The 24,032-nt window shown below is 39.4% G+C and overlaps 1 protein-coding gene across 2 annotated transcripts; it reads right to left on the bottom strand.

The window, feature by feature from the left end:
- Window positions 1-1,122: 1,122 nt before the first annotated feature.
- RIOK2 (RIO kinase 2) lies at window positions 1,123-21,446 on the bottom strand. Of its 2 annotated transcripts, XM_052643670.1 has the most exons (10): window positions 21,312-21,446; window positions 18,183-18,321; window positions 17,087-17,203; window positions 14,867-15,042; window positions 10,142-10,230; window positions 7,860-8,051; window positions 6,242-6,334; window positions 4,996-5,511; window positions 3,665-3,761; window positions 1,123-1,368 (listed from the first exon to the last, which is right to left on the bottom strand). In XM_052643670.1, exons 1-10 carry the CDS (start codon window positions 21,375-21,377, stop codon window positions 1,204-1,206), a joined length of 1,650 nt encoding a protein of 549 aa, XP_052499630.1. In that variant the 5' UTR covers window positions 21,378-21,446; the 3' UTR covers window positions 1,123-1,203. The 2 variants fall into 2 exon arrangements, with proteins under 2 accessions (XP_052499630.1, XP_052499631.1); XM_052643671.1 differs by lacking the exon at window positions 7,860-8,051.
- Window positions 21,447-24,032: the final 2,586 nt, after the last annotated feature.

Here is a 24,032-nt window from a genome sequence, read left to right on the forward strand (position 1 = left end):
GACACCTCTCTTCCTGGCCATGCTGGTGCTGAAGGGACTGGATTATTATTAGTTACGTGTATCTAAGAACCCATTTTCACATCTCACTGCATAATAAAGTCTTTGAGGGAGAAACCACGCCTTATGTATCCTTTTTTCCTGGGGGAAATGACCCCCAAGGCAGCGAAATCTCCACCTGTAACTTTAGTCAGCCCTCCTACACCTGCAGATTCAGCCAACCTCAGACCAAACAGGACTGTAGTATGTATTTACTTAAAAAAAAAAAAAAAAAGAAATCTGTGTATAAGTGGACCCTCGCAGCTCAAACCCATGTTGTTCAAGGGTCAACCACGTTTGTTAACTTTGATGTGAAGCATGTTCTCGACTCACCCAGCTGAGGGTCATGAGAATCTTTCTCTTCCCGTCCTTTCCACTCCTCCCCACCCTTACCTCTGCTTCCCGTCCTTTCTACTCCTCCCCACCCTTAGGTCTACCTCTGCTCAGGCGGCATAAAATCTGGAAACAGCAAAAAATCATGGCAGGACTGTCTCAAGTTTCTGCTCCCATTATCATGTTACCAATTTAAGAAATGGAAATAGACAGACATTGCTGGCTTATCCTTAATACTGGAGACTAAAAAAAATAGATGGCAGTGAATTCTTCCAGTGGCTACATGAAACACAATCAAGTCATCAGCAAATTTTCTGAAAGATAAATATTACTATAATTATCATTCCAATGCCCAGGTACACTCTGAAGTGCTGGGCATTGTTCCAAGTGCTTTCTGTGCATTCTCATACAGTCCTCAAAACAATACTACGAAGTAGTTATAAACCCAATTTTAACAGTATGAAAACTGAGGCGGAGGAGGAAAAAAAAAAGAGGGAGAGAGAAATGAGACCTGCTTTAAAGTTCCCACTGGTAAATGGAAAAGCTGGGATATGAAACCAAGCAATGTACTGGGAGAGAACAAAGAAACAACAAGCACAGTGATATTCAGATTTCAAAAACTACTCAAATATTCCTAACAAAAATAACTTGGAAAACTGTTGCTTTAGCAGAGAATTACTCTCATCTATTTTTTAGAAAACATGTATTGAATGAGTCAAGTTTATCAATGAAAGAAAGTTTATTTACCTATTTATATATCTGCCTTGGTCCAAAAAATACTAAAGGTGGCTTAAAAAGGGATCATAGTGCAATATAGTCAAGGTCTTAAATATATTACTCTCCCCAAAAACTAGCTGCTTCCAAACTTGATTTAATATTCTGCATGTTTTCCCGCCGTTGCTTGGTGAATATATTTGCTTCTCCCTTCTGTAATCTTCGTCTTACAGCTGATTTTTGTTGTTTCGTCAACTGACGTTTCACCTTCTGTTTCACCAATTCCTGGAAAGATATGAATTAGTATCACTGAAAACTAACTGATCATTTTGATAAGGAGTAAACGGTCAATAAAAGAAAAGATTTACATTGCTAATATTTTAAAATTTTCTGTTAAAAGCTTGAGTTTAAAAAGTTCCAAACACTGACAGTATACTGTATTAACCGGCAATAAAACAAAACACTGAACTGCTACTAAATAGGAGGAATTAAATTCCCAACTGAAATACAGATCACAGCAAAAAGCAGGGTATAGCAGTATAGTAGTGAACAGTCACAATTTGAGTAACAAATCATCATAGTGCCACCTAGTGTCACAGGGAAAACTGGGAAAACCAAACAATTGGCCAAACAAATCCTCAAAACCCAAACCCAACAAGATGGAAAACAAAACCACCACCACCAACAAAAAAACCAAAAAAAAACCCCAAGACAAAAAAATTTGCTTATTCCTTTGCTTTCTAAGTAAAAGCAGGTATGGTTCTGTAGCAGAAAATTATGTCTGAAAGCACTTAGTACTGGTCAAATACATTTAAGAGCGCTTTCATAACTTTAGGTATAGAAACGACTTGATGGCAGGAATTACTCATGGAAAAGTCCTCAGTTTCTGGGAGAAACATGTTTTCATATGATGAACGATCATAAATTCAAATTATTTCTTTATCACTTAAGACACAGGCTGCCAATGCCAAATGACATGCAAGATGAATATTTTGTTCATAGCAACCTTTTTTCCCCCTCTGGAGTATTCAGCCTGTTATTTAATCATATATAATCTTACATCATCCAACCTCTCCTAAAAAAAGAAGTTGAACGGTGAAAGGATTGAAGCAAGGGTCTCTTACTATGCCTCACCCTGTTAAGCACAAGGCAGCATTTATTAAAAATCTGTCATTAAAAAGTAAAGACTAATGGATGTGAGAGGTAAAAAGGAACTAGGAAAACTAATCTTCCTAATGCAGTGTTTCTTGGACCGTATGTGTATTAGTGTAAAAATCTGGATGAGTTGAGTTAAATGCAGACTTTGGACTATTTCACATAGTTAGGCAGACGGGCTTTAACAAGTTATCCTTCTTTATTTTAGTCTGATGATTCTCAATGGGAACAAAAGTAAAAAAAGAGAAAGAGAAACAAGAATCAGAATGCAAGTTCCTACAGAGGCTGATACCCTATGAGATGCAGTCTCAGGAAAGTCACAGTTTCAGAACTACCTGGTTGGTACTGCAGAAGTTTCATGACTGAAAGCATTAGGACTGGCTGAAAGTTTAACATGGGAGTGCCTTTTCTCTATCTCAGGAAACAAGGCAACTGTCACAGTTCCTCACCCCAGGAGACCAGAAACCTGAATCAGATCAGCATCATAAGCCTGGCGTCCTAACATCACCAAGACAACAGAGCAACACCTTCAGACTTCTGAAGTCAGTTATTTCCAAATCACAACTCTAATACTTAAAATTCTCAATCAGGTGTGAGAACAGGATAAAAAGACATATCTAGTAATAAAAAGTCCTCTCCCCGCCCACCCAAATAACTACTCAAGTCCATACTGTCCCATAAAAAAGTAAGCTTGGTACGAAAAAAGAGATAAAACTAGGAAAGAAAGCACTCAACAGATTGGAGACTGGGAAAATTGTAGAATGTGTACCATATTTAAATAAGAATTCAGACAGAGGCCTCCAGGATAGCTCTAAGAAAAGAAAAAATCAATTCATTTTCTAAATATTCTGCTTGAACTTCCCCTTGGTTCTTTACTTCAGCCGAGACCTAAGATAATCATATCAAGCAGCTAAAGAAAACAAGGAGATAATGAATTACTATGCATGCATGCCCTAATTTAGAACAATTTATAAGTCCTACAAATTTAACTTTTATGTTAAAAACAAGTGGGGAAAAAAATCCACATTACTATATTTAAAAAAGAATGATGAAATGGTAAATAAAATACAGTTGACCCTTGAACAGTGAGGCTGTGTTAGGGGCATGGACCCACTTTAAAGTCAAAAATCTGAGTATAACACAAGAGTCAGCCGCCTGCATGAGAGGCGCCTCTGCAACTGCAGAGTCAACCAACTGCAGACCATGTGGTTCTGCGCATGCTCAGTCGTGTCCAACTCTTTGCGACCCTGTGGACTGTAGCCCGCCAGGCTCCTCTGTCCATGGGGATTCTCCAGGCAAGAATACCAGAGTGGGTTGCCATTTATGTCTCCTACATCGATAGGCAGGTTCTTTACCACTAGCACCACCTGGGAAGCCCACAAGAGTGACCCAGTGAACATCCTGGAAATGTTGAATGAATAGTTACCGGAGGAATCGTTGAACAGCTTAAAACACTGCCCACAGAAGTAACACTCGGGGTTCTTGTTCTATGTTGATTAGTATCTTCAATATTTTCTTCATCTCTAAAAATAAAATAAAAATTTACATAGTTAATTCTTAACAGTTAATTATGCTTGATTAATTTATAGAATTTTACTATCAATATTCTGAAATAAAGCCATTTCATTAAACTACCCCTATCTGAAAGTTAAATTTTTCATCTTTTGCTATCTAAGCTGAGGCTGATTCATGAATATGTGAAATTTGTCCAAAAAAAATCTTACAAGAAAAATAGTGTTAGTTGCTCAGTCGTGCCTGACTCTTTGCGACCCCATGGACTGCAGTCCACCAGGCTCCTCTGTCCATGAGATTTTCCAGGCAAGGATACTGGAGTGGGTTGCCATTTCCTTCTCCAAGGGATCTCCCCAACCCAGGGATCGAACCCAGGTCTCCTGCACTGCAGGCAGATTCCTTACTGACTGAGCTATGTAATGGTAATTTTAATTGTACATTAACAAATAAATACAGAAGTTTCAAAGTACCAGATAAAATTCATTTTAAGTATGTATATTAAGAGAACACTTACTATATTTTTATTAGACTATAATCAAACATGTTAGATGAATAATTATTAAAAAATACAAACAATTCATACATTTAAAACCTTATCAATTTATTATTTGAAAGTAATCATTTGAATTTTAAGGCAGAACTGCTTAAAACTGAATACATGTGGTAGCATCAAGTCAACGGTAGATAGAGTTATTTGAATTTTAACAATAAAAGTGATATTTGCTTTTATTCTATGCATGAAAGTAAAAGTTGCTCAGCTGTGTCTGACTCTTTGAGACCCCATGGACTATAGAGTCCATGGAATTCTCCAGGCCAGAATACTGGAGTGAGTAGCCTTTCCCTTCTCCGGGGGATCTTCCCAACCCAGGGATCAAACCCAGGTCTCCCACATTGCAGGCAGATTCTTTACCAGCTGAGCCACCAAGGAAGCCCAAGAACACTGGAGTGGGTAGCCTATCCCTTCTCCAGCGGATCTTCCTGATCCAAGAATCGAACTGGGCTCTCCTGCACTGCAGGCGAATTCTTTACCAGCTGAGCTACCAGGGAAGCCCCAAAGGAATGTTGTGCCCGAACAGGGACTTGAACCCTGCACCCTCAGATTAAATGGATGCTCTACTGACTGAGCTATCTGCACATCTGATGCAGAATACAGCTGTCATGCCATTTGAAAAAAGCACTCATTTATCAAAATCAAAGTATAGGTCTCCAGATTAAAGTGAAAAAACAATCAACAAAAATCTATACCTGAAAGGCCTGAATTCTTTGTTTAATGATGACAAGGCAATCAGATGAGGGCACTCATCTTCAGCCTCCTCAGGGCCCACGAGGATTCCTGTCTCACCATCCTGCCTGGCGTCACGTTCACGTCTGCTGTTCTCCCCGGGAAATTCAGTTACAGAACTGCTTTCAACAACCTGCCCTCCTATTTCTTCTAAAGCTTGACTGAATTCAGTCATTTCGAATCTGTGTGCATCAGCATTGTCCTCTGACAAACTCTCTTCCTTTATTTGCTCAAGGTTTTCAAGTGACCCGCAACAGCAGCCAACTGATTCACCTACAGAGTTTCGTCCACTTTCATTTTCTGATCTACAATCCTTGGCTCTTTCTGACATCTCCTCATCAGAAAATGGGGACTCAGATCTCTCCTCTGTTTCAATATTTTTATCATCTGGACCTGCTGGGTGAAGCAGTTCGTCGTCTGCCTGCATCTCCTTTGTGTAGCCGCTGGCAGAAACCTCTACGTCAAGAGAATCCTCCCTCCTAGAAAAAAAGAACATTATGCATTTAGGAGAGAGAAAAAAATCCACCTGACATGAGCAAGTGTATTTAGTATTCTGATGAATCATTGCTCTTAAATGAGTTTAACAGTTTATAGCTTTTAAAGGTTTTTCTCTGCCTAAAAGGTAATACTTAAATCACTTAAGTACACAAATATAAAAGACATGTTAGTTGTCATTTAAGAATAAAAGGACCGCGAAGAGCAATAGATATTAGAAAAGTTACAGAAATTTCGGTGCATTAACTTTCAGAAGGGGCTAACAATTTTAAGTTAGGTCAATCATCCCAAATTAGAAAATGGCATCTTAACTGAGCATATAGAATGAGAAAATTTGGCTGTGAGAATTATGTTCCATGAATCAATTAAAGATAGTTTCTATAGAGAATAAAGGAAAAACACAAATTCTGATAAACACTTGACTTTATTTCTTAAAAATATGTTCTTCACAGAGCATCTGTTATTGAATAAGAGTTCTTGAATTTATAAGAAACTAAGTATGTTCCTCCTCCAAATTCAGTAAGGTTACTGGACCACAGGGAGGCATAATTTTTAACTTTCCTTTGTATATTACCAGCAGTGATACTGAACAACGGTTATAATGTACCAAAGGTCACTATTCAAAAAATTTTTAGATGAAAGCATTAACTTCTAAGTAAATAAATCAGGTATTTTAACAGAATTCTATCATCTTATGCAATACAGTGTACAAACCTTATATCACTAAAGGTTGGGAAAAGCTCACTTTCATAGCTGAAACGTTTCATGAAGAAATCTCTAATGCATTTAACATCTCTGTCAAAATACCTGCAAAAGCAAGAATCATTTTTATATACAGACTTTGTTGCTCATCTTTTTCCTTATTAGCCAATGACAACATCCCTGCTATTTGTTATGACGCTCTTATCCTTACATGAAAGAGAAAAGGATGTTACTCAAAAGAAAAATAAATCAGTTTCCAGTATCTGAAGAACTAAAACTAAAAGCAGAGGAACTAACAAGGACTATAAGCTGTCAAGGGCATACAGTTTCTATGGTTAGAATAAACCCAAGGTTTCCCCATACTGTGACAGATACACATATGAAACAAGAAAAAGAAGATACGGGCCTGCAGTTTGGGGGCCAGTTTCTACTTTTCAGTCTGTCTAGTTATAGTTCCCATCAACTATGTTCACTAGAACCTCTAGTCAACTGGGAAAGTTGAAGACAAAAACAGACTAGTGACTCAGAAGAAAAAGTTTGGGGACTAATGAATGTTATGGTTATATTATCTTTATTACCCAATAGCTAATATGCAGTAAACATCTATAAGAGATTAATAATGCTATGGCTTATAAATAGTAATCTGAAGACACGCTAATCTGGGAGTAGAAGGACCTCTGAGTATCAGGGTGCTTTTTAGGTAACCATAAAGTAGCAGGAACAGATTAAATTCTCTAGAAGGTGTCCAGAAAGGGAGAATTGAGAGACAGGATGACATGGAATTGAAAGAACAGGAGAGAAAAGTACTCAGCCTTAATTTGATTATGCTCAATTGCATCATGGAATACAAACACATAAAGGAAAATGTTGTGTCATATTTCACAATTGGGCTTGTTTAGATGGTCAAGCAACAGGGGAAATAAGATTACCACAGTATATAAATTGATTCTGCCCTGTGTCAGGATGAGGTTTTACATGAATTCCTTTCTCTTAACAAAATAAAAGCTAAAAATGATAGGAGGTGGTATCATTATCTGACTGGTAACTGAGGTTCAGTATAAAACCACAACTTTCATTAAGGCCATAAAAAATTATTAAATTATGCTGGGTGAAATCCTCTTGGAGGCAACTATGCAACAGAGAGAAAAGCAGAAAAAGGCAGAAAGGATGGTGTTCAGGGTTCCCCCTTCTGTGTCCCTACTTCTGAGCAGGCTTTTGTTTTAAAAATTGGGGTTCTACCCCAAAGTTTGTTTGGATAGATAGTTCCATCGCTAAGAAAGCTTGACTTTTGCAAGTTTGTCAACTTACAAGAGTAATTCAAATTCTTTTGATGATTTATAAAAGTAAAGTTTCCTCAGACTTCTAATAAACACTATTATTTTTTTTAAACAATATTATTTTAATGAATAAATAAATTTTAAAAACTGGATCAATGTGCATTTTTTTTCACCTTTAAAATACTGAGGAGTAAGAAAAGTTCTTAGGTGGAAAGATCCTAGCACTCTGATATCCTTATCAGCCACTTCAAAACAGTTATTAACCAAATGGCAGTATGACAAGGCTGAAAACTTTAAGAATAAATTAAAAAATGACTGCAGCACACATAAACACAGCCATGTCCAGAGTATACCATTCAGCATTGGGATGAGAAGTTGAAACCATCTGTGGAAAATCGATCATGGTAATATGGTCATCTTTATCCAAAATGAGATTGAATTCATTGAAATCTCCATGAATCAGTCCATGATTTGCAAGTTTAACAATTAGTTCCATAGCTTCATCATATACTGAGGCAAGATCTTCAACATGGTGTATTTGACATCTGAAAGTATGGAAATGGTTAATTTGTCCTCATTCATAATTTTAATTAAAACAAGCACGGGTGTATTTACATATAATTTCCACTTCAAGCCTCTCTTCATTCCTATCTGCATATAGACATGATATGATACCTCTTATTTAAAAAAAAAGCTACAACGCACTCAAATCTGCATTTTCTTTCCACTACTACACACATTCTTTGTTCTGCATTCTTTATAACCAAACTCCTCTAGTTGTGCTTTCTCCAATTTTTTTCCTCCCATTCTAATGAACCCATTTCAAACAGGCTTTCATTCATCCTGCTCCAATAAAATAGCTCTTGTCAAAACTACCAATGACTTCCAAATGACTTGCCATATCCAATGGTCAATTCTTGATTATCATAATCTGGTCTATTAGCTAATCCATTCCCAGTCCTTGAAACAGATCCTTTCACTTGACCCTTGGCCTACTATCTCTTAAGGCGGTCCTCTTCCTGCACTGATCATTCCTTCTTAGTCTTTTTAGCTGGTTTTTCAGCTTTTCCCTGACTTATAAATTTTGGAGCACCTCAAAATCTAATCCTAAAACCTATTGTCTTCACCATTCTTGATCTCATTCACAGCCTTCAATCTAGACTTCCCCTGAGATTCTAGGCATCTCTAACTTACCATGTCCCCAAGTGAACCTCTGATTCTGCCCCACTCTCTAACTCCCAACTGTCTTCCTGCAGCCTTCCCCATTTCTAAAAGTGGCAACTTTATCCCTCTAAGTAATTCATTATTCAGGCCCCAGATCTTTACTTGCTACTTCAATACCCAATCTCAAACAAATCATGTAGGCCCTGACTGTAAAACTCATCCAGAATCTGACAGTGTTCCCTCACCTTCACATCTACCACTCTGATCTAGACTACCATCATCTCTTTCGAGTATTATAATAATCCTAACTTTTCTTCCTAATCCTGTCCTAGTTTTTCTTTGGTTTATTTTCAATACAGCAGCCAGAGTGATCCCATTACAGCATTAGTCAGATCATGTCTCTTCTCAGTTCAAAAATCCTCCGATGGCAGGGAGTTCCCTGGCAGTCAGTGGTTAGCATTGTCACTGCCACCAAAATAATCCTCCAATTGTTTTCTGTCTCAAACAAAATAGTCCCTGTAATACTGTCTCAATGGCAGTCATGTGAGGAAACAGAAGTGTATCACATCAACCTTAAAGTTACTCAGTGTTGGGCTTCCCTGGTAGCCCTGGAAGATGGTAAAGAATCCATCTGCAATGCGGGAGACCCAAGTTCGATCCCTGTGTCAGGCAGATCCCCTGGAGAAGGGATATGGCAACCGGCTGCAGAATTCTTGCCTGGAGAATTCCATGGACAGAGGAGCCGGGCAGGCTACCAGTCCATATGGCTGCGACGAGTCCCACAAGACTGAGCAACTAACACTTCCACTTTCTTTCATATTTAAATATATCCTTTCTACCAAAATAGTTGGCTGCCTCTCCAATCTCATCACTCACAATTTTCTCCCTGACTCACTCAGCTCCAGCTCCAGCGGCTCCTCACTGTTCCCTGAACATGAAGGTGTGCTCCCATTTCAGGACTTTTGCTCTTTTCTCTGCCTAGAATGTTCTTAGATATCTGCATCGTTTCTTCTCTCGCTTCTTCCAGGATTCTGCTGAAAAGTCCCTTTACCAACGAGAACTGTTCTGATCATCCCAGCCTTCCACATCTATCTCAGTATTTCTTGTCCCACTTACCCTACGTTATTTTTATCTGCAGCATTCACCACTATCTGATGCATCACATAATTCCTTGTTCAGCTATTTAATGCAAGTTTCCTTCCATCAGAATGTAAGCTCTGTGAGGACAGGGACTTTGTTTATTGCGGTGCCTTGAACAGTGCTTGGCACACACTGGACTGTTAATAAAAATCCACATTGTCAGAATGAAACTGAATTTTCAATTTGCCTTTATGTTAATTTCTACTACTTTATGTTAATTTCTAACCTCCCCAAAGTCACACTCCAGTCAATGAAAAAAACTCATTTACAAAAACCTGAACCTTACAACTATTTATTGGAATTCACGGTTTTAAGAATAATAAATACTTACAAAGGATAGCCATTTATGAGTTCCATGACCACTGCATGGCGATTATAATCAATTGGCTTTGGAACCGGAAATTTCCTTTCATACAATGCCTAAAATATAGCAAAACAGGTAAAAAGTAATGAAGAGGTCATTAATTTTTAGGAAACAATAAAGTTAAATGTACCTGTCCAAAACCAGGGAAAAAAAAATTATAACCTTCACAAAATTACAGTTAACACATGACTACGTATGGCTTATTCACAGCACAGGAGGATGAGCTGTACATAAAAATAAAACTGGAAATCAGTTTTGTAATTCACTTTTTTACCAAACATTCATTTATTGAACATTTAGCAAATATACATTGTGCTAGGGTTACAAAAATGAGTGTGAAAATGTCTCTGCCCTCAAGAAGTTTAGTCTCTTAGGACATGTATATCCTCTTCTATTTTGTAAGTTTCTGTCATTTACTGGAGTGTGCTTAAAAAATTCAAATGGAAATAAACTGTGATTTAGGAAATACTGTCTTCTGGTATATCAGGAAATGAAGTATTTCAGTATACCAGACATTTTAGTTTATAGAGCACTGACTTTTTTCTTCAGACCACAATATCAATCTATTGTGTGACAAAGAGTCACTGTAGTCACAAACACCGGTCAGTTCAGTTCAGTCGCTCAGTCATGTCCGACTCTTTGTGACCCCATGAATCACAGCACGCCAGGCCTCCCTGTCCATCACCAACTCTCGGAGTTCACTCAGACTCATGCCCGTCGAGTCAGTGATACCATCCAGCCATCTCATCCTCTATCATCCCCTTCTCCTCCTGCCCCCAATCCCTCCCAGCATCAGTCTTTTCCAATGAGTCAACCCTTCGCATGAGGTGGCCAAAGTACTGGAGTTTCAGCTTTAGCATCATTCCCTCCAAAGAAATCCCAGGGTTGATCTCCTTCAGAACGGACTGGTTGGATTTCCTTGCAGTCCAAGGGACTCTCAAGAGTCTTCTCCAGCACCACAGTTCAAAAGCATCAATTCTTTGGCGCTCAGCTTTCTTCACAGTCCAACTCTCACATCCATACATGACCACTGGAAAAACCATAGCCTTGACTAGATGGACCTTTGTTGGCACCGGTAGTCTGAGTCAAATGTTACTACCCACCATCCATAAATTCATTTTTTTCGCTATGCTTAACTTTTCCTATCCTACTGCTTTCAAAGTTGTGTTGTTATTACTTCCTTCAAAATATCTTGGTTTTCTGCATTCTGCCGTTTGGAATGCTGCCATTTCTAACAGGGCTGTGTCACTGTTACCCCAACCACATCAGCAATGGTTCTAGCTCTGCACACCAAACCTTTCTTCAGTGTCCCAGTACCAACTAAGATGCTTGTGTCAATGCTCCATTTTAAAAAAACCTACAGTGCTGTAAACGTTGATTTCATCTGAATAATTTTCCCTAGGTTTCAAAACTCTTTAATCCACTTCTCCAGTCCTAGTTCTCTTCAATACTCTGTCCAATAAACACTCTAGAGCACGATCCTAACAGCCACCTCAGTGACTGTTACCGTTCACACAAGGCTCACGCCCACATTCATGTCTTGGTCATTCTGGCTTCTTTGGAAAAGTATACTGTCTTGTCTTTTACAAGTCATATGCAACTCCCATTCAAGAAACCTCCTTCTACTCTACGTATTCTACTCTACAGAAGTTTCTCTAAACTCAGCATGATTTGACATTTAAACTGTTTTTTACTTCATTTTTTAATTGAAGGGTAATTGCTTTACAGAATTTTTTTTTCTGTCAAACATCAAGAATCAGCCATAGGTTCACCACTGTCCCCCCCCCCCACCATCTCCCCCGCCATCCCACCCTTAGGGATTGTTACAGAGCCCCTGTTTGAGTTTCTTGAGACATACAGCAAATTCCCACCTGGCTATCTACTTTACATATGGTAATATAAGTTTCCAAGTTACTCTCTCCATGCATCTCACCCTCTCCTTCCTCCCCTTTCCCTAGTCTGTTCTGTCTGTTTCTCCATTGCTGTCTTGCAAATAAATTCATCAGCACCATCTTTCTAGAGTCCATATATATGCATTAGTATATGACATTTGTATTTCTCTTTCTGACTTACTTCACTCTATAATAGGCTCCAGGTGTGTGTTCATGTTACCTTCCTAATTTTAAGATAGACTGTTATTCCTGTGGTATTCATTGTTCACTTCCACCCTCCCACTCCTACTCTGCAAAACACTCAACAGAGTTGGCACATAGCTGACACTCAGTATATGCTTAACAAGGTTACTTTTATGAGGCTGTCTACTCTTTCCTACCTTCCTTACACAGGAGCTGAACTGCTTCCCACTCTCCAATGACTGTCTGCTTCGTTGTAGATTTTTTATTTTTAAATCCAAATGGTTTTGGATCTGAGCCTTGGTGGCTCAAGAGTATATAACAACTTTAACTAATGTCATAGTGGTTTAGCCCTGTGCCATAAAGCTCAATCTTATTTTTACTTAGGAAAAGACAGAATGAACTTACGAAACATATTTATGTACAACCAGACTCGATTCCCGTGTCTTCCTATAAACACACCAAGAGAACATTTAATGTAGTTTGGGGGAAATGTGTAACAATTCCTACCAAACTGCTTACTCACATTACTGACGAGTAATGGTTTGTGGTCACAGGGCACAAACCATTGGTATAAGACAAAAAACACGGTATATATGATATTAGTAGCACTTATTTATACTGCCTTGAGGATTCTTCCCTCATGATTACTAAAAATTTAAGTACATGTGCCAGAAGCCTGTGTGAGGAATCCCGCCTATGACAAAGGTCATGAGGAAGGAAGCCTGACAAAACACAAAGGCGTGATCTAGCTTCAGGGGTTCCCCCTGGGTTTTCCTGAACATCTATCCCCATAAAACCAGAGTCGGCCTGATTTCATTGTCCTGTGCTTTCCACTCTTCTGACATTCTCTGGAGAAAAGTTAGCTCAGGGCTTCAGTCTCCTGCATATGAAAGGAATGTTTCAGCTCAAACCCCTTTAATGGCTTCTAACTTGCCTGACAGGTTCCCCCGGACTTTTTGCAGCTTGTGAATTGCTTACAGCTCCCCAACTGCGAGAGGCACAAAGCTTAAAGCATCTTAAAGATACAGAGCCTTTTCTAAAGAGCTAAAAATTATACTGGTGACGGGTTTTCACAGTTGACTCAATGACTGCTGCCAGGCCTCCATATTCTTTATCTTTTAGGCACCTGGGAGGATATCAATCAATGTAATCGGGATGCAGAAATAGGAATATAGTAGTTTTGATGTTAGCAACACTAGACTTTGAGTTAATTACTTTTCTCTTATAAATCACTGTACTCCTTTTACTTGCTATAAATTGTTGTATCCTTGCTATGTAAGAATGTAACTTTAGTGCTTTCTGAGAGTGGCACCAGACTTTGGGAAGAACACCACAAATAAGTCTTCTGGTTGACAAACCCTTATCAGAAAAGGGCCGTAAAATGTCAATTGGCCTTCTGGCCAGAAGATGATGCAAATCACCTAAGACTTATGTATACAATTAGGTATGCAGAGAGAAAGCCTGGTCTCGATAAGAGTCAGGGCTGCTGATGCTGCATAATTTTATATTATCCATTGATCTCTATGTACAAAAAAAAGGTATAAAAGGCTGTTCTGGACAATAGAGGATGGGCCAGTCACTGGACCGGTTTCCCCTGTGTGGTCTATTCTCCTTCTCTCCTTTTCTGGCTGAATTCTCATCTGGAGCAAGGAGGCTCGCCATGTCTACTTACTTGCCCAGGCTTCTAAGATCCATGAGAGAGGGAGCCCAAGGCGGGGCACTCTCCACTATTCAAACGGACGCCGGTGGCCTAACGCAGATGGTGCAAACTTCTTGTCCTGAAGTTTTATTGGCTTTCCTCGTAAACGAAGTTATTTAGCCTCTTTTTTCCACTAAATTTTCCTACTACACTATTTCTTCCTAATCTCTCTTTATATTTCTAATTAAATAAATAAGTTTTTCCTCGCCATGCCGTCCCCACTTCCCCTGGATCCACTGGGGCTGGACCCCGGCATACATGAAACTCCCAAGAAACAACAGGTCATATAACTCTTAATAATTCAAAATTTTAAAAAGTTATAACAAATAAATCCTACTGGAAAGAATAATAAAAATGCAGTTACTTTTTAATTTACTAGTGAAGACAATTAACTTGGTTATTTTTAAAGATATTTAATAAATCTGTATGAACTTATTTTGAAAGGTAAAAGGTTAAAAACTAAGATTTTTACCATTTCTAATATACATACAAATTCATAAATTAACATTTCTTCCACTGTGGGGAAAAAAATAATAGTCAACTATCTGAGACACTAAGGTTTCTAAAGAAGGTAACTCTGGTGTTTTTAATCAGAGACAGACATACATATATACACTGAACAGATATACATTCACACACACACATTTACATCATTAATTATTTTAGCCTACTCTACCTTGTTAACATTGCTGCATAAAAGTTGCCTTTATGCATTTGTAACAGCTAAAAACACCTTTGCACAGAAGGAAAACACCAGAAAAACAAATAACAGAAATAGTCAAAAGAGTTAAAAGTGACTGTCTGTAAGGACTGCGACAGGCAGTAGGGAGATATGGAGGCAATGGACTGATGCATGTCACTACAACCTTTTAACTATACATACTGTTTGGTTAATAGTTTAAAGTTAATTAAAAGTACCTTCATATAAGCAAATTCTTTCATGGCAGAGAGACGAGATAAATAAAGCCAAGACATGTTATGCCTGTGTTTATGGTAATCACGCTTGTTTTTCAGATTTCGAAAGGAGGTTCTTCCCAGTCTGTGAAGCTTTAATGCAAACTGCTGCCCTTCTTCATTTGCAACAATGTAAATATCTAAAATCAAAAAATTTAAAGGATCATTATTATATTTTTATTTTAGTAAGTTTAATCAATTCTAATTTTCTAACTGATTTTAGTTGTACCAAATTTTATCTTTCTCAATAACTCGAAATACTCATTTGGCAAACTCTTTATTTTAGTTACAATTCAAAGTTATGACATGTATTAATATCTACTACAAAGAAAACAGGGGTGCAAAGGTGTCAGAAGTTATTGCTTCCAAAGGTATTTAATGCTCAATTTAGTGGGAAATACATCTAATTGTTCTTTAGTGTCCTACATGTATGAGAAGGGATTAATAACATCTTCCTTTACAACATGGGACTTTCCCAGTGGTCCAGTGGTTAAGACTCTACACTTAGACTGGCTAGGAGCTAGTCCTACATGCTGTGAGGCGAGGCCAAAAAAAAAAATAAAAACAAAACAAAAAAACCCTTCCTTTTTAGCAATGTGAAGTTCAATTCTTAAACTGTTTCAATGAATAAATACTGTCAGAATATAATCCTAAGTAATCAGAATGGAGCAGATTTTCCCATAAATATTCTATTTTATTACTGACATTTAGAACACGTCTTAATTACTCATGAGACAAACAGCCTCTCTCTCATGTTGGTGAGATTATAAACTGACACAAATTGGAGGAAATTTGGTAATACCAAAATTCTTAATGTACCTAACTTTAGCTCTAATAATTGCTAAGAATGTAATACTCGACAACTATGGGGACAACATCTATACTGATATGAAATATCATGGATGCACCAAAAGGAAAAAAAATCAAGGTGTAGAATTGTTAAGGACTGCTTGCTTTCACCTATGATTATAAAAGATACATACATCCTTAGAACATTGTATTCACACAGAATATTTCTAGGACATATAGAATATTAAATAAACAGTAATAGCTTTGGGAGGTAATAACAGGAGATGGAGACATGGGTTAGGAGTTAAGATTCACTTTTCATTGTACTCTCTTCTGTACTTCATCATTTTGCAAGTAATGAAGTTCTTGAAAAAAAAAAAGCCATTTTTTTGATTGAAAAAATTGGACATAAAAAACATTAAGAGGAAGTGTATCTCAAAAAAAGTGTTTCATTACAGCATTTTATACATATCTTCTCATATTTAGGAATCTAATATTAACTTGACTGTGTGTGTGCTCAGTCACCTCTGACTCTTTGTAACCCCATGGACTGCAGCCCACCAGGCTCCTCTTTCCATGGAATTTTCCAGGCAAGAATACTGGAGTGGGTTGCCATTTCCTATTAGAGGGGATCTTCCCGGCCCAGGAATTGAACCTGAATCTCTTGCATTTAGCAGGCAGATTTCTTTACTGCTGAGCCACCAGGGAAGTTCGCACCACCTGGGAAGCCTTATTAAATATAAATAGTTTGGATAATAATATGCTAGACATCCAAATCATATGAAGTAACCAAAACAACTTCCTTTGAAATAGCTTTTCTAATAGTTCTTTTGCTTCTAATTTTTTTGCTCTCTCAGTTTAAATTATGTAACTATACAGGATAAACTATGTAGGACAAAAAGCAGTGTATAAGAGAGCATGTCATAACGAAAATCATCCCCTGTTCTTTATTTTTATCACACATTAAAAAAATCAGTACACAAGTATTTAATGCTATTTCAGAATTTTTTTCTGTGTTCTACACATACTTAACTTTGCCTGTTCATCATATTGCTGTTATGAAAAAATGTGGTTTTTAGAACTTCCTTGTAGTATTTTAAAAAATTATTACAAATGTCCAGTTTTTCAGATATTAAAGTAAGAACAAATAAAGTTTTTGCCAAAGATTTCAGTTGGTATAGGAAAACTAATTCTTGGTGTAACTGAACTTTCAGTGATAGACTTAGGAAAAAACAATTTACCGAACTAAGGGTAATTTCAAAATCCATATTGCTTCCAAACAAATTTTCAATTTACTTTTAGTTAGAAAAATAGAAAATTAAAAAGATGAATCCTTTTCAAAGGGAAATATAAACTAAAGCAAATAATGCACTCAATAGTACTATTAGCACTTACCAGATTCTTTGCCAACACCCATCTGGTTTCCAACAGACTCAACCACCTGTCTAGAAGACAATGTTTTCAAAGCTAGGTAATCGTAGCCTGCGTTTGTCAACCGATAGCCCTGGACAGCTAGACAAAATCAAATGAGAAAGATCATATTTTAGTTATATTGTACCATCAAGTCACATCACGTCAAGAGAAGAATTTAAACCTGGGAAGTCTTAGCTGGAGAAAGACTGGCTACCTAGTCTTCTGAGTTTTTGCATTTCTTGTAATTTTTATTTCTTCTCTAGAGCAGTGTTTCTCAAATGGTAATCTACAGACTGACACCAGTCTATCAATGCTTGTTACTAGTCTGTGACAAGTTACACAAACTGAAATTAAGTGGTTAAGTTAAAAAATTTTCCTATCAGTTCGTCTCAGTTGCGTCTAACTTTTTGCAACTCCGCGGACTACAGAGTCCATGGAATTTTCCAGGCCAGAATAATGGAGTGGGTAGCCTTTCCCTTTTCCAGGGTATCTTCCCAACCCAGGGATCAAACCCAGGTCTCCCACATTGCAGGCAGATTCTGTACCAGCTGAGCCACCAGGGAAGCCCTATACAAACTGAAATTAAATGTTTTAAGTTAAAATATTTTTGTATCAATATTACAAAATTATTTTGTCTTTAAGTCTAACAAGAAGGCATATGCGCCTGTATTTTGATCTTTCTAGTATTTATATTATTTTGTAAAGGTATGGACCCTTTATAAAGGTAGAAAAGAGAACTCATCCCTCACCATGACGGTGTGAGAGGTAATGCTCTAGGGTCCTTTGGCAGACTGTACTTTCCCAAGACAGTAGCAATAGTATCTCTATCCTACTTGCTCTTCTGCACCTGGAACTTCCTAATCCCTTATCAGGAAGTGGAAGGGAATTCTCTAACTTCTTTGATCTGGGTGGGCCTGGTGATTGCTCTGAGCAGCAGAACATGGCAAAAGTGTGCTGTGTCAGTTCTAGCTAGGTCTAGTGCTTTCTTAGCCTGACAACTTCTATCTGCCTTTTGGAATACCTGCTCTGGGGGAAGCCAATTACATGGAAAATCACAAATGGTGCCTCAAATACTTACTTTTGGTTCGCTCCCAAGCTATGAGTTTATGTTTTACTAGTTCTCTTAAGACTTTATTACAACCACCATGTTTAAGGCTGGCTATAGAAGCAACCAAACTGCAGGGAACAATTTCATGGTTCTTCATGCCCATTTCAACCTGAAACAAAAGAAATCAAAATGTAATCATAAGCAACATAGAGTTGCTGTCTATCAAAACCTTGTTAAAAACTTAACTTTTTCAAACTTCTCTGACTACGCAGTTCCAAAACCAATTGTAAGACACAATTATTACCTTCCCTAGTCATATTTTATATCGATGAAAGCAGGAAACTCATGAAGATATTTAGTCAAGGGAAATTCATGAAAAGGGGTGCTTTAAGGACATTAATTTAGCAGGAATATGCAAAGCAGTTTAGGGAAGGCAAAAACTGGAGGTGGTATACTGGAGAACAAAGACAATAGTCTAAGTCAGAGAAGACAGAAGCCAGAATAGGGAAGAGGTGATGGTAATGGAGGGAAAGAATTAAAGAAATTAGTAATGGGAGAGACTGGCACTTGATAGGGAACGGTAGTGAATGAAGAGTGAAAGTTGAAGAAGAGGAAGGACAAGTTTCAAGACATTAATAATCATTATTTTAATGAAGTTTGGGAAAGGAATGAGGAGGTAGACAAAGCTACTTAATTCTATTTGAGCACACTGAGCTTGAGGTGTTGGAAGGTCCTTCATAGAAGATACTTCAAATGAAGATGTTTTAAGGAAAATTGGAAAGGGTGACCTGCACTCGGGAATGAAGTAATAGCTACAGGAAAAAAATGGTTAATTATTTGATGAAGAGATACAGTCATGAAAGAGCATGATCACTAATCAAGAATATAATGGGAGAAAAAAGGAGGGATTAGGGACAGAACTTGGGTGGGAATTCACACCAAAAGGTTAAGGGCAGCCAGTCAAAGTATGATTATTGACACAGGAGGAACCAGAGAAATAAAAGGAAGAAGGTCAAGGAAAGGTGGCCACTTATATCAAGACCGGTAAGACTCAAGTGAGACTGAAATATTTTAACAAGTAGGCCACTCCTTGGTGAGCTTCAAAAAGAACTTAAGAATTGCAAAAATCAAGTTTTGGAAGAGAAATCTGGCATTCATTCTGATGTCCCAACCAAAACTCACACTTTAAACTTAATTCACCTTTCACGCTTTGTTCTGTTTCTCTAACATTCTCTTGACTCCCCTATTTCTGACAGAGGCATTAAGGGATGAGTTAATGTGCTGAGCAAGTAGAGAACGAAGGAATCTTTGACAGTAGGTATTTAGAGGAAGTCTACTTGAATTTCAGAATCTATAGGAGGGCAAAAAATTGTCTTCCAAATTTTACAATGAATTTGCATTTCAGTTTAGTCCTTAAGCAATGCCTGCTGCTGCTGCTACTGCTGCTAAGTCACTTCAGTCGTGTCTGACTCTGTGCGACCCCATAGATGGCAGCCCACCAGGCTCCACTGGAGTGGGTTGCCATTTCCTTCTCCAAAAGCAATGCCTATTTAAGCAAAAGATAACAGCTCCTAAATAAATGTGTTTTATTCTGCAAATGGCTAACCTATGTGTTGATCTTTGTACTATAAGACTATAAAATCAGTTTTTGGTCACTTTCCTGCTTAAAACATTCAGGGGCTTCCCTATACTTAGAATTTATTCCAAATTCTTTACGAAGCCTGTATGGCTCTTTATCTATAGCATATTATCTGGCTCCCACCTTCTCCAACTCTTCAGCTTCTTACTATGCTCCAGCCACCCTGGCCTTTCTAGTCTTCAAAAATTGTTCCTGCTTCCGGTCTTCGCTCTTAACCACTGCAGTTTCCTCTCCCTTCAATTCTTTGCAAGGACTTTACTCTGCCGGCTCCTTTCTATTCAGCTATTATGCCTGCCCCTATTCTTTCTCTTACTTAGCAAATACCTATTCAGTACCTACCAAGTGCCAGAAACTTTTTAAAACAAGATTCTTGCACTCAGGCAGTCTTGTCTGACTGATCAGTTTAAAAACAGTATTCAGCCCCCTTGCCCCCATCATGCTGTTTCTATTTTATTATCCTCTTATCATCTTCACAGCACTTTTTACCTGATATCCCTCTTATTTATTCGTTTACTGGATGACTTGTCTCCTTCCTCTTATCTGTCCTGTACCCTCTGCAATTCCCTAAAACGTTACAAAAAATCCGTTAAGTATGTGTTGATTGAATGAAACTGAAGGAATGCTATGTGACTGAGTTTGTGAGTAGGAAATGCAGTTCAGTTCAATCAGTCCTGTCTGACTCTTTGCGACCCCATGAATCGCAGCTCGCCAGGCCTCCCTGTCCATCCCTGTCCATCACCAACTCCCGGAGTTTACTCAAACTCATGTCCATTGAGTCGGTGATGCCATCCAACCATCTCAATCTCTGTCCTCCCCTTCTCCTCCTGCCTTCAATCTTTCCCAGCATCAGAGTCTTTTCAAATGAGTCAGTTCTTCACATCAGGTGGCCAAAGTATTGGAGTTTCAGATTCAACATCAGTCCTTCCAAAGAACACCCAGGACTGATCTCCTTTAGGATGGACTGGTTGGATCTCCTTGCAGTCCAAGGGACTCTCAGTAGTGTTCTCCACCACAGGTCAAAAACATCAATCTTTCCGCGTTCAGCTTTATAGTCCAACTTTCGCATCCATATGTGACTACTGGAAAAATCACAGCCTTGACTAGTCGGACCTTTATTGGCAAAGTAATGTCCCTGCTTTTTAATATGCTGCCTCGGTTGGTCATAACTTTTCTTCAGCTACCAATTAATCCTCTTCAAGAGTCTTAAACCCTTCTCTGTCGGAAAAAGAAGCCAGGGGTCAGAGAAGCTTCCCAGGCCACAGAGACTGGAATGTGATTCTGGAGAAGGGGAGCAGAAAGGAAGGACAAGGAGGGGCCCTTTGCTTCAAGTGGGGGAAAATAAAAGCTTGTGGACAAAGGCTTTTGAAAAACCCGACTCTCTGATCTTTTCCTCAGTCCCAACGTCGGCTGCGTTCTTGGAGGCCTAGGTCCCTGCTCAGCTCCCAGCAAACTTGGAGCAAGAGGAAGGGCACGCGCGGCGGAAAAGGACAGAGGGGTCGGGGAAACGGGGTACTTCTTACCGCTGTCAGGACCCTGAAGTCATCCCGGCTCATGTAACGCAACTTGGCCACATTCACCTTCCCCATGTTGGACCGGAATTCAGGCAAACCGGGGAGACCGGGAGCGCAGTTAACTCAGCTTCTCACGCTTCGCTCGGCGGCCGGGCGGCTCGCGCACGCGCAGTTTATCCTACAGGTCCTTGTCACTAAATAGATGTTCCGTTCTCACTGACTTGGGGCAACGAAACATCTTCTGAGTCTGATGAAGCACATAGTATGGAACAAAGAAAAGTACTTTTTGTAAAGTGATTTTGTTATGTCGCTGAATTGGCTGACTCTTTCAGTGTTCTCGAGATCATCAGACTTTTTTTTTTTCCTATCTGTCAGGACCGCTGTCGAAAGGCCCGCGACCTGCCTCTTAAGAGCAGAGTGGTAATTTAATGAGAAGACGAAGTTTTATCTCCAAACAGCAACTCCTTCTTTAGATGAAGTGAGTTACATCAAGAAAGGGACGAAAAGAACTTGAGCTGGACTCAGGAAAACCAAGGCTGTTCGGTAAGAGTAAGCGCAGTGTCTACCTGCGCATGCTCAGGACGGGCCGCCAAGGGGGAAGAGAACTCGGGCGGCACTCGGCGTACTTGGTCGAAGTTGCTCCCCGAGACTCCCCAGTGCGCCTGCGCTGCCTGGGGGTGGTGTCTGGAGTGACGTGGGAGGACGCGGGTGCAGTCGGCGTCCCTCCTGTGCTTTCCTGCGCTTTTCCAGAGAAAGGGCGCGCATGGACCGTTCCCAGTGGAGCTATCGAGGTTCCGAGGGCCTAATTTAAAGGTTTTCGGAGAACTGCGGACACAAGCCCAGGAACTTCTCCCTAGGAAAACAAAAATCTAACCTGAGCCGGACCGTTAACAGCTTGCACCCCGACAAAAAGGGTGCCTACTCAGTACTTTGGCCACCTCATGCGAAGAGTTGACTCATTGGAAAAGACCCTGATGCTGGGAGGGATTGAGGGCAGGAGGAGAAGGGGACGACAGAGGATGAGATGGCTGGATGGCATCTCTGACTTGATGGACGTGAGTTTGAGTGAATTCCGGGAGTTGGTGACGTACAGGGTGGCCTGGCGTGCTGCAATTCATGGGGTCGCAAAGAGTCGGTTACGACTGAGCGACTGAACTGACTGACTGAACTGACTCTGTTTTTTATAAGGATGACAAAACTTGTACGATAATGTTTGCGTTTTTGTCTCATCTCAAGAACTATAGTTTAAGCCTTTCAGTTCAGTTCAGTTGCTCAGTCGTGCGCATGGACTGCAGCACCCCAGGCTTCCCTGTCCATCACCAACTCCCAGAGCCTATTCAGATTCATGTTCATGGAGTTGGTGATGCCATCCAACCATCTCATCCTCTGTCGTCCCCTTCTACTCTCACCTTCAATCTTGCCCAGTATTAGCATCTTTTCCAGTGAGTCAGTTCTTCCCATCAGGTGGCCAAAGTATTGGGAGTTTCAGCTCCACCATCAGCCTCTCCAATGAATATTCAGGACTGATCTCCTTCAGAATGGACTGGTTTGATCCCCTTGCAGTCCAAGGGACTCTCAAGAGTATTTTCCAGCACCACAGTTCAAAAGCATGAATTCTTCGGTGCTCAGCTTTCTTCACAGTCCAACTCTCACATCCATATGTGACTACTGGAAAAACTGTAGCTTTGCCTGGACGGACCTTTGTTGGCAAAGTAATGTCTCTGCTTTTGAATATGCTGTCTAGGTTGGGCATAGCTTTTCTTCCAAGTAGAAAGTGTCTTTTAATTTCATGGCTGCAGTCACCATTTGCAGTGATTTTTGGAGCTCAAGAAAATGAAGTCTGTCACTGTTTCCTTTGTTTCCCCATGTATTTGCCAGGAAGTGATGGAACCGGATGCCATAATCTCAGTTTTTTTAATGTTGAGCGTTAAGCCAACTTTTTCACTCTCCTCTTTCATTTTCATCAAGAGGCTCTTCAGTTCCTCTTCACTTTCTGCCATAAGGGTGATGTCATCAGTGTATCTGAGATTATTGATTGATATTTCTCCCAACAATCTTGATTCTAGTTTGTGCTTCATCCAGCCCAGCATTTCACATGATGTACTCTGCATATAAGTTAAATAAGCAGGGTGACAATATACAGCCTTGATGTACTCCTTTCCTAATTTGGAACCAGTCTGCTCCATATCTGGTTCTAACTTGCTCCTTGACCTGCATGTAGATTTCTTAGGAGGCAGGTAAGGTGGTCTGGTATTCCCATCTCTTGAAGAATTTTCCACAGTTTGTCGTGATCTACACAATCAGAGGCTTTGGTGTAATCAATAAAGGAGAAGTAGATATTTTAAACCATTAAAAGGCAGTTATTTTGGTTCACTCCTTACAGGAGGTGAGGGCACTGTGTGTATTTGAGGAGGATTGTGGGCCATCCCTGGCTTGGCCACATTTCAAACCACTGCTGTTCAGCCTCTCCCTGGGTCCAGGCTCAAAACTTTCAGTGTAAACTTTGGAACTCAGTATTTACAGGTGTTTTTGCCTGCATCCCCACCCCCGCCCCCTCCAGCTTTCATTGACCCAAGTGTTGATTTTCCTCTTTTCCAAGGCGATCTGAGTTTGTTGCTCTGTTGAAACACAGAACTAGCCCTTTCGTAGAACATGCACTGGAATTCTAAGGCACGTAGTCAAATCATCCCTATCTTTACAGCCAGAATAGTTAATATCCTGAAATCAGAA

The sequence above is a fragment of the Budorcas taxicolor genome, chromosome 7 (genome assembly GCF_023091745.1).
Source record: "Budorcas taxicolor isolate Tak-1 chromosome 7, Takin1.1, whole genome shotgun sequence".
NCBI classification, from domain to species: Eukaryota; Metazoa; Chordata; class Mammalia; order Artiodactyla; family Bovidae; genus Budorcas; species Budorcas taxicolor.